The sequence below is a fragment of the Bos grunniens genome, chromosome 4, assembly GCF_055505025.1.
Source record: "Bos grunniens cultivar Pamir isolate PY7600 chromosome 4, Bosgru_T2T1.0, whole genome shotgun sequence".
NCBI classification, from domain to species: Eukaryota; Metazoa; Chordata; class Mammalia; order Artiodactyla; family Bovidae; genus Bos; species Bos grunniens.
In genome coordinates, this window is record NC_141168.1 from 12,827,478 (window position 1) to 12,838,234 (window position 10,757).

The window sequence follows — 10,757 nt, forward strand, 5'->3', positions numbered from 1 at the left end:
GTTGACAAGCGTTGCTTATATTGTTGAATATACTTAAACATATTCAAAATATATAGACTGACATTTTAGAATCTGAGGTATTGACTTTGGGCAACAGTTAACCAAATTTTTAAATTCTCACTGGGAGCACTGAATTGAAACATTTAGATCTTCTCTAGAACTATTTTATTTGAAGAACTTCTAACTCTAAAAATGGTAACAGTTTATATTTTAAGGATTCCCTTTATTTTAAAATTATAATTACAATTATACATTGGCAGCATGTGAACAATTTAGGCATAAAATAACTGGAAAAAACCTGCAACAAAGAAATTTGTAAAAATAGTTATCGAAACCTGCAACAAAGTTTGTAAAAATAATTATCTTCTGCCAGGCTAAGCAACTCTATGTGTTTATTTATGTGTAATGTCTAGAGTAGTAATCTGGACTTCACCTTTTTGACTGGTTGTCTTTTTTAATGCCTATTATATCTACTTACAGTGTTGAATAGTATATTTCATGCTTTGGACACTATATATTTTTTAAATGTAAGTTAATTATGATAAATTTTGTACTTAATCTATAATTTAACTCTTGAGGTAAATAAAATTTTCATGACCTGTCAGAAAATAGCGAATAATCAATGTCATTATGATGCATTTAATAATAAAACTGAAAAGAGTCTGCACAGCAAAGGAAACCATCAACAAAATGAAAAGGCAACCTATCAAACAGGAGAAGATATTTGGAAGTCTTACAAGAGGTTAGTATCCAAAGTATATAAAGAACTCATACAACTCAACAGCCAAAAAAAAAGAGAGAGAGAGAGAGAAACCAATTTTTAAGTGGGCAGAGGATCTGAATACTTTTCCAAAGAAGACATACAGATGGACAATAGGTACATTGAAAGGTGTTCAATATCACTAATCATTAGGGAAATACAAACAAACCACAATAAGATACCATCTTACACCTATTAGAATATCTATTATTTAAAAAAAAAAACAACAAGAAATAACAAGTGTTGACAAGGATGGGGAGAAAAGAGAACCTTTGTGCACTGTTGGTGGTAATGCGAATTGGTATAGCCACTATGAAAAACAGTATGGAGGGTTCTCCATCAAAATATAGTATTACCAAATGCTCCAGCAATTCCACTTTTGAGTATTTATCCAAAAGAACAAAAACACCAACTCAAAAAGACATATGTACCCCCATGTTCATTGCAGCATTATTTACAATAGCCAAGATGTGGAAGCAATCTAAGCGTCCCTCAATGAATAAATTGTATATATAATGGGGAAGGAAATTTTGCCATTCGCAACAACATTGCAAGGGCCTTGAGGGCATATGATAAGTAAAATAAGTCAGGGAGAAAGACAAATAGCATATAATCTCACTTATATGTGTAACCTAAAACAAATATTAGAACAAAAACCGAGCTCATTGATACAGAGAATAGATTGGTGGTTCCCAGAGGCAGAGGAAGGGGGTGGAGGGTGGGCAAAATTGGTTAAGGGGTCGAGTGATAAACTTTCAATTATAAAATAAATAAGTCAAGGGGACATATTACAGAGTAGTGACTATGATTAATAATACTATATTATGTACTTGAAAGTTGCTAAGATAGTAGATTTTAGAAGTTTTCATCACAAGAAAAACATTTTTGTAACTACCTATGGTGATGAATGTAACTAGACTTATTTAGGTGATCATTTTGCAATATATGCAAACATCCAATCATAATAATTTCCATCAGCATCATGGAGACAGTTGTTTAATCTGTTTTCATAAGTCCATGAAACTTTTGCCACCATGAATGAGAAATAATGTCAGTTATATCATAGTTGTCTCATTCTGCTTGGTGCCACCCTAAACCATCTTCAGACAGGTTGGTTAAAATTACAAAAATATTGGTGATGAAAATTTCAGGAACTTCAACTGATTAAATCTTGTCTTATTAGAAATCATCATAATATAAGAGTAAATATAAAGTTTGAGCAGTACTCAAAACCCATACCTCCAGTATAATTTAAACATTACTAATGAATTTTCTTCATTTGATCAAATCCTAAACTTTTATATGTTTGTTTACAGAGTTTCTCATTGAACTAATACTTTCTCTAACTTTTTCTCTCTACTTCTAAATTATTCCACAAGGAATTTAGAGATTATCTAAACTCTTGCTTCATCCATTGGCCTTAAAATTGGTGAGAGAGAATAATTTAACTTCAGTATTTTCTGTATTGAAATTTCAGCTCTACTTTGGAGGATTTCTCTTATGACATAATTTTACTGTACTGTGTCCAGCTGCTAGAAGGCAATAAGAAGTCATGTATGTCTAAGTACATAAGCCAGAAAAATATAAGAATGTAATTTTCCTACATTTTTTCTTCATTCATTAATATTCCTAGTTTTAAAAGATAGAGTTCAGTATTTTTTAAGAAAGACTAAATAATCTGATAATTTAGCTGTCCCTAAAGACAAAGGGTGGTCCAATCAGTCCATCCTAAAGGAGATCAATCCTGGGTGTTCATTGGAAGAACTGATGCTGAAGCTGAAACTCCAGTACTTTGGCCACCTCATGCAAAGAGTTGACTCATTGGAAAAGACCCTGATGCTGGAAGGGATTGGGGGCAGGAGGAGAAGGGGACGACAGAGGATGAGATGGCTGGATGGCATCTCTGACTCAATGGACATGAGTTTGGGTTAACTCCGGGAGTTGGTGATGGACAGGGAAGCCTGGCATGCTGCGATTCATGGGGTCGCAGAGAGTCGGACACGACTGAGCAACTGAACTGAACTGAAAGACAAAGGGACAAAAGATGCTCATTTCCAAGAGTCTTTGCCTTATAGAATTTGGACAATTACCATATTCATATCAAATTTCTCATCGGGAAATTTTTCTGAGTTTTTCTTTCAGCAAGCCACACATTTTAAAAGAAAATCCCCAAACAACACTGTATGTACCCCTCACACGGACCTCTTTTGCAGAGCTCTGTACAACGCACCCTTCACCTGAGCATTCCTCAGGCTGTAAATGAGAGGGTTCAGGAATGGATTAAAGAGACTGTGAAACAGGGACAGTATTTTCTCCTCCTCTTCTCGTTGATTGGAGTCTGGCACCATATAAACCAACATGGCTATGCCAAAGAAGAGTCCAACCACACAGAGGTGGGAGGAGCAGATGGAGAAAGCCTTTCTGCGGCCCTCCTTTGACTGGATCTTCAGGACAGCGCAGAGGATACGTATGTAAGAGACTAGCATTAAGCACAGGGGCCCAACTAAGACAAATATAGAAGCAGCAAGGAGGACCACTTGGTAGATCCATGTGTCAACACAGGCCAGCTTGAGGACAGACAGAATTTCACAAAAGAGGTGGTTCACTTCCCAAGGCCCACAGAAGGGCAATCTTAGGAGGAGAACTGCATGGGCCAGAGCCAGAATAAATCCACATGCCCAGGAAGTGGTAGCCAGGACCCTGCAAGCTCTCCAGTTCATGATGACAGTGTACTGGAGGGGATGACAGATTGCCACAAACCTATCGTAGGACATCACCATCAAAATCAGGCACTCCGTAGCAGCAAACCCCAAATACAAAAAAGTCTGCAGTATGCATGGGACAAAGGAGATGGTTCTATTCTTGTTTGCTAAGTTTGCCATCATCTTGGGGACATTGTTGGAAGCATAGGACATGTCGATGATGGCCAGATGTGAGAGGAAGAAGTACATGGGGGTGTGCAGTCTCAGGTCCAGACAGATGAGTCCCAAGATCATGCCATTTGCCAGCAGACTGAAGATGTAAAACAGGGAGAAGATCCAGAAGAGAAGCTTTTCCATCTTTGCGCTGAGATGGAAGCCTACCAAGATGAATTCTGTGACCCATGACTGGTTACTTTCCATTCCTTAATGACAGCTTGTCAAGGAATGAAATGTGATAAGAGGAGTTAGAGGTGGAGGATCAAGGAAATTGGAGTTACTCATCTCAAAATGAGCTCAGACAAAGGTTGAGTCCTTGTCCTACGTACGCCTCAAAATCGATGAATATGAGACATATTTAAAGATAGAAAAGCGTTAAGAACTGTACAAGGAACTCCCATATACAAAAACCCAGATACAATGAATTTTAATATTTCTTTTATATTTGCCTTTTTATTCTCTTTTTCTCTCCATATATAACATATTCTTTCTTTCTGAACCCCTTCAGTTTACATTGGAGACATGATGCATATTTACCTTAAATTCCTCATTTATTTCTCCAAGAGCAAAGATACTTATTTAACTTAACCACAATACAATTATTAAAATCAGGCAATTTCATATTAACATGATTTTTTAATTCATAGTTTTCTCTCGCTAGTCCTCCCACTCTTTAGTTTTCCTTCATTTGGAATACTCAATCTTTCTTTGGGTTTCATGACACTGATATATTTTAAGGGAATAAGAGTACTTCTTTAGTAGAGTGTTCCTCAAATGGAATGATACAAAATTCCCCATTTTTGATTCAGATTATTCACCCTCTTCAGGAAAAACATCCCTGAGTAGGTGCATGATATTAACTTGTCCCATTGTTGGTGACACTAACTCAGATCACTTGGTAAAGATGATTCATCACAACCATCTCCATTATAAAATCATTCTTTTTTTCCCCTAATGTAATTTAATGGAGCATCCATTAAAATTAATATGTAAATATTCTGTTCCTCATAAAGCTTTCAGCAACACATTTGAGCATCTATCGATTACTTGCCTGATTCAATTATTAGTAATGATGTTTACAAAATGTGGCATTCCAACTCATTCATTGCTTTTATATATATGGGTTGTCAAGTTTAGTATATGGAAAAGTCCTATATCTATCTATCTGTCTCTATGAGTCACTTGCTCCTTGGAAGAAAAGCTATGACAAACCTAGACAGCATATTAAAAAGCAGAGGCATTACTTTGCCAACAAAGGTTCACGTTGTCAAAGCTATGGTTTTTCCAGTAGTCATGTATGGATGTGAGAGTTGAACCATAAAGAAGGCTGAGCACTGAAGAACTGATGCTTTTGAACTGTGGTGCTGGAGAACACTCTTGAGAGTCCCTTGGACAGCAAGGAGATCAAACCAGTCACTCCTAACGGAAATAAGTCTGAATATTCATTGGAAGGACTGATGTTGAACCTGAAGCTTCAATACTTTGGCCTCCTGATGTGAAGAGCTAACTCATCAGAGAGACCCTGATGCTAGCAAAGATTGAAGGCAGGAGGAGAAGGGGACAACAGAGGAAGAGATGATTGGATGGCATCACTGACTCAATGGACATGAGTTTGAGTAAGCTCCGGGAGGTGGTGAAGGACAGGGAAGTCTGGTGTGCTGCAATCCCTGGAGTCACAATGAGTCTGACATGACTGAGCAACTGAACAACAACAAGTGCATCTGTATCTGTCTCTTCTCTCTCTCTGTTTTGTCTGTCAATATGGACTCATGATTTTTTTTATCAATGGATTACAACTATTTATTTATCATTACATCCTTAACTGTTCTAGATATGAACCTCAAAGTTCACTCCTTTGGCATTTTAATGTGTTCCCATAATTTTTGAGTACTTTCTTACTTCTGATAAGATGTTTCAAGCTGTTTTATTACATTTTCCACTTCAGCCATGGACACAGTCATTTCTCCAAAGAGATCTGATTACTTTTAGTAAAAACAAATCATATAAAGCAGTATCTGAATTTTAATAATTTTTACTTTTATCATGATATTTGCCAGATTTTTATGTCCTCATTGAAAAGAATCAACATTTAATTTGGGAATGTGCACAAATTGTTATAGGGAATAACTGATTCTTTTAATTACTTTGAAAATATATCTTACCTGTCTTCCCTTATGCTCTCAAATCAATTTCACTAAATTGAATAATAGTTTTGAAGAAAATGGTCTTGATATTATTCAGTACTTTTTTAAGTTAATATATATATTTGTAACTGCATGTGTGCTAAGTTACTTTAGTCATGTTTTTTGTGATCCTATGGATTGTAGCCCACAAGGTTCCCCTGTCTGTGTGATTCTCCAGGCAATAATACTGGAGTGGGTTGCCATGCCCTCCTCCAGGGGATTTTCCCCACCCAGGTATTGACCCTGAGTCTCTTATATTTCCTGCATTGGCAAGCTGGTTCTTTACCACTAGCACCACCTGGTAAGCCCTGTATTTGTAACTAGTAGCCTGTTAATGACAATGTTTATACTATTTTCTTGCTTTTATTTCTATTCAAAAAAACCACAGATTTTTGAACATATTAAGAGTGTGGTTCCTGGTGTGAATAATGTCGTACCTACCTTGCATGAGTTTTTGACATTGTTTCAAAAGCTTCTTAGGAAAACATCGTGAAACTGTATTTAAAAGACTGAAGAGGTAGTACTCTAAAACATACAACCATAGATGATCATTGTTAATGTTCTGTATACATAGTCACACCATTTTACTGTACATCCATTTATATGTATACGTATATATATATGTGTCAGTGTTGTTAGTTACCTATTTCTTTCACTTATAAACATCAGGAATGATTTTCCATGTCTAAATATTTCTCTGTAACATACTTTGAATGGCTGCATACTGTTTCCTTGAATAAAAATGTTTTAATATTTTAACTCCTAATTAAGTTCATAAATTATAACACTTTCATTCGTGTTTTTACTCTCCAGGTTCCACATGAAACAAACCGCCCTGATACCACTCTTCATATTTCCGTCCTGGATAGCTTTACATCTATATTAAGAACAAGAAACACAGATTTCTCATGTTGTATCTAACCTAGTGTTTTCTTCTCAATTCCAGTTTCTAACTTGAGAGAGATTCCTGTTTCTCCTATGTGATGGCAACTGTAATTATTTGATTCATTACAGTAAAAGAAAGATTTTTGCTTATACACGTTAAATAATTACAAGTTGTTGTTGCTCAGTCACTCAGTCATGTCTGACTCTTTGCAACCCCATGAACTGCAGCACGCCAGGCCTCCCTGTCCCTCACCATCTCCCAAGTTCATGTTCACTTTATCGGTGATGCCGTCCAGCCATCTCATTCTCTGACGCCCTCTTCCTTTCTGCCCTCAATCTTTCCCAGCATCAGGGACTTTTCCAAAGATTGTCTGTTCCCATCAGATGACCAAAATACTGGAGCTTCACCTTCAGCATCAGTCCTTCCAGTGAATATTTAGGGTTGATCTCCCTTAAGATTGACTGGTTTGATATCCTTGCTGTCTTAAGGGACTTTCAGGAGTTCTCCAGCACCACAGTTCGAAGGCATCAATTCTTTGGTGGTCTGCCTTCTTCACAGTGCAGCTCTCACAGTGGTCAGTGACCATTGGTAATACCACAGCCTAACGATACAGCTTTGTTAGCAGAGTAATGTCTCTGTTTTTCAACACACTGTCTAGGTTTGTCATTGCTTTCCTGCCAAGAAGTAATCGTCTTCTGATTTCACGGTTGCAGTCACCATTCGCAGTGATTTTGGGGTTAACGTTATTTTTTGGAGTTAACATTACTTTCATACAATTAATACCATACCTTGTTAAAATGTTGCAAAAATATAATGGCATTTTATCACACATGGCTTACAGTAAAAGTCAATAGAGAAGACAATATATTCCCTCCAAGTAATTATGAGTTGTCTCTTAAAATGGTGGATATTATTTTAGTTCACACATTTTTTTTAATGCTTATAAGTATAGGATGAATTTAGTCATTCAGTCTCTAACCCCATTTTAAGGCTAGTATTCAGACGACATATAAAAGGGTTATTTTCTACTGTTGAGATTTGAGTAGATTCATATGAGGAGACTCCTCAGGCACCTGTTAAATGTGTAGGCTTTGTCAACAGTGAAAGTTAAAGGAGTTATATCTTCAACCCCATCACTTCATGGCAAATAGATGGGGAAACAGTGGAAACAGTGGCTGACTTTATTTTGGGGGGCTCCAAAATCACTGCAGTTGGTGATTGCAGCCATGAAATTAAAAGACGCTTACTCCTTGGAAGGAAAGTTATGACCAGTTTAATGACTAGTTATAACTAGTTTGACTAGTTTAATAAGCTAGATAGCATATTAAAAAGCAGAGACATTACTTTGTCAACAAATGTCCATCTAGTCAAGGCTATGGTTTTTCCAGTAGTCATGTACGGATGTGAGAGCTGGACTATAAAGAAAGCTGACCTCTGAAGAATTGATGCTTTTGAACTGTGGTGTTGGAGAAGACTCTTGAGAGTCCCTTGGACTGCAAGGAGATCCAACCAGTCCATTCTGAAGGAGATCAGCCCTGGGATTTCTTTGGAAGGAATGATGCTAAAGCTGAAACTCCAGTACTTGGGCCACCTCATGCGAAGAGTTGACTCATTGGAAAAGACTCTGATGCTGGGAGGGATTGGGGGCAGGAGGAGAAGGGGACGACAGAGGATGAGATGGTTGGATGGCATCACCGACTCAATGCACATGAGTTTGAGTAAGCTCTGGGAGTTGGTGATGGACAGGGAAGCCTGGTGTGCTGCAGTCCATGGGGTTGTAGAGAGTCAGACACAATTGAGTGACTGAATTGAACTGAATATGTCATGTACATTTTTATGTCTCATAATAACTAATATGATTCTAGGTGAAGCAAGCTCAGGAAATGTTTGTTAAATGGATGATTTTCATTTTAATTCAAAAATGCATATTTCTAATATCTTCTATTGCCACCTTCAATTGACCAACACATGGCTTCTATTTTGTTAGAAAAGTTCTTAGTTAGGATCTGATTACTGGCAAATGAAACAGAGACAAAATTACAGTTTCTTCATTTCCGTAAATGTGATTGCTTTTGGGGGCGGGGGGGTTCTGTGTAAATGGTATTAAGTTTGTGACATTGATTTTTGCTACAGTGAAAGACCATACCTATACATACCTATATTACATAAAATGGAGATAGCAACATCTCTACTGAGAAATTCTTAGACACAGCTGAAATTCCTATACTTTGGCCACCTAATGTGAAGATCTGACTCATTGAAAAAGACCATGATGCTGGGGAAAATTGAGGGCCAAAGGAGAAGGGGGAAACAGGGGATGAGATGGTTGGATTGTATCACTGATTCAATGGACACAAGTTTGAGCAAACTCTGGGAGATAGTGAAGGACAGAGAAGCCTGGCGTGCTGCAATTCATGGGGTCCCAAAGAGTTGGACATGACTTAGCAACTAAACAACAGCAACAAGCACACATTTACTCTCTGAACATGAAGAACCATAATATTTGTTGAAGGTACCTCAGTCTATTACTATTCAGTAGGAATGTACGTTTATCACCTTTTGGTCTAGCTAATTTTGTGCCTGAATTAATAATTTTTAAAATTTTCCTTTTCATTACCATTATTATCATTTTTCTGTTAAAATTAAACAGCATAAAAATAAAATTGAATAAAGATTAAAACTCTTAAGCAGATACTGTACTGGAAGAAGCAAGAAAATGTCAGAAAAGTGATGCCCAAATCTTTGCCTTTCCAGTACAGTAAATAAAACAATAACAGCTCAGATAAGAAAAGGTTTGCATGGTCAGTATGAGTAATTCTGTCTACTGGGCCAGTCCTATAAGTTAGAAAGTTTCATGATCTATGGATTTTATTTATTTCTCCACCTCTCGTTGGAAGTGTTGGAACTCATTCTATCTTCTTTATGACAGGAAAGTTATTTATATAAAATACTGTGATTTCAAATCTGATAATCATCACAACAGGGTGATACCCTAAGGATGGTTCTAAAAAAGATTAGATATATGGAAAATGTATCTCTTACATTATTTCAGCAAAGAAAAGATTTGCTGTAATTGTTATTAGAATTTTATTTTCTAAGGGAGGCTTCCCTGGACATCAATATCTTTGTTAGTTGCTCAGTCATGTTTGACTCTTTGTGACATCATGGACTGTAGCCCTCCAGGCTCCTCTGTCCATGGAGTTCTCCGGGCAAGAATACTGGAGTGGGTAGCCATTCCCTTCTCCAGGGGATCTTCCCAACCCAGGGATTGAACCTAGGTCTCCTGCACTGCAAGCAGAGTCTCTACCATCTGAGCCACCAGGGAAGCCCAGCTGATACATAAAGTCATTTTATTAATTTGGCTGTTTCAGAGACAATGCCTGGATATAGAGCCTCTCATTGTCTGAGCCCCTTCTCATTGAGAGTGGGGCCAGCTTGAACCTCCACCACTCAGTTACACTGGGAGATGATTTTGAGAGGGATGCTAAACACACACACACAGCTCAGTAGGCAGAAATTTCCTAAGGTCAGGGAGGGAGACATGCGTGTCTATTTTCCTACCTGAGATGCACAATATGAATGGGAGGAAAGATCACCCAGGGATGTCGTTCTTGTGCCCAGAGCCATGGTGGTGTCTGCTACTGACTTGTCCTATCTCACCTACCTGTAGTGGAAATCACCTCCCAGCATAAATCAATCTCTTCTACTCAAGGAAATGCTAGCTCTGGATTTCTCATAAGAATCTTCTTTGACCTAGAATAAAACCCCGCAAGGGTGAGCACAGTACCTCTGAAATGGTTCAGAGTCCTGCTCCCTCAGCAGCTGTCAGAGGATTGAATTCCAGACACAGGATGGATTGCTTATTGGACTTGTTAAGGTTCTTCAAAGAACCCCAAGAGGCATAGGTTTTATTTTAGAATCAGATGAATTAAAAACATTCTGGAGTTTCTATTGAGAATTCAAATTCCCAGAAGGATCATAAGATACAACATATTTTTATCTTCTCTCTA

At 37.5% G+C, this 10,757-nt stretch overlaps 1 protein-coding gene across 1 annotated transcript; it reads right to left on the reverse strand.

Annotated features, from left to right (window-relative positions):
• Window positions 1-2,952: 2,952 nt before the first annotated feature.
• Window positions 2,953-8,439, reverse strand: LOC147373556 (olfactory receptor 2A2-like). Its single transcript, XM_086398280.1, has 2 exons — window positions 8,205-8,439; window positions 2,953-3,884 (listed from the first exon to the last, which is right to left on the reverse strand). Exons 1-2 carry the CDS (start codon window positions 8,437-8,439, stop codon window positions 2,953-2,955), a joined length of 1,167 nt encoding a protein of 388 aa, XP_086254406.1.
• Between the last annotated feature and the right edge of the window lie 2,318 nt (window positions 8,440-10,757).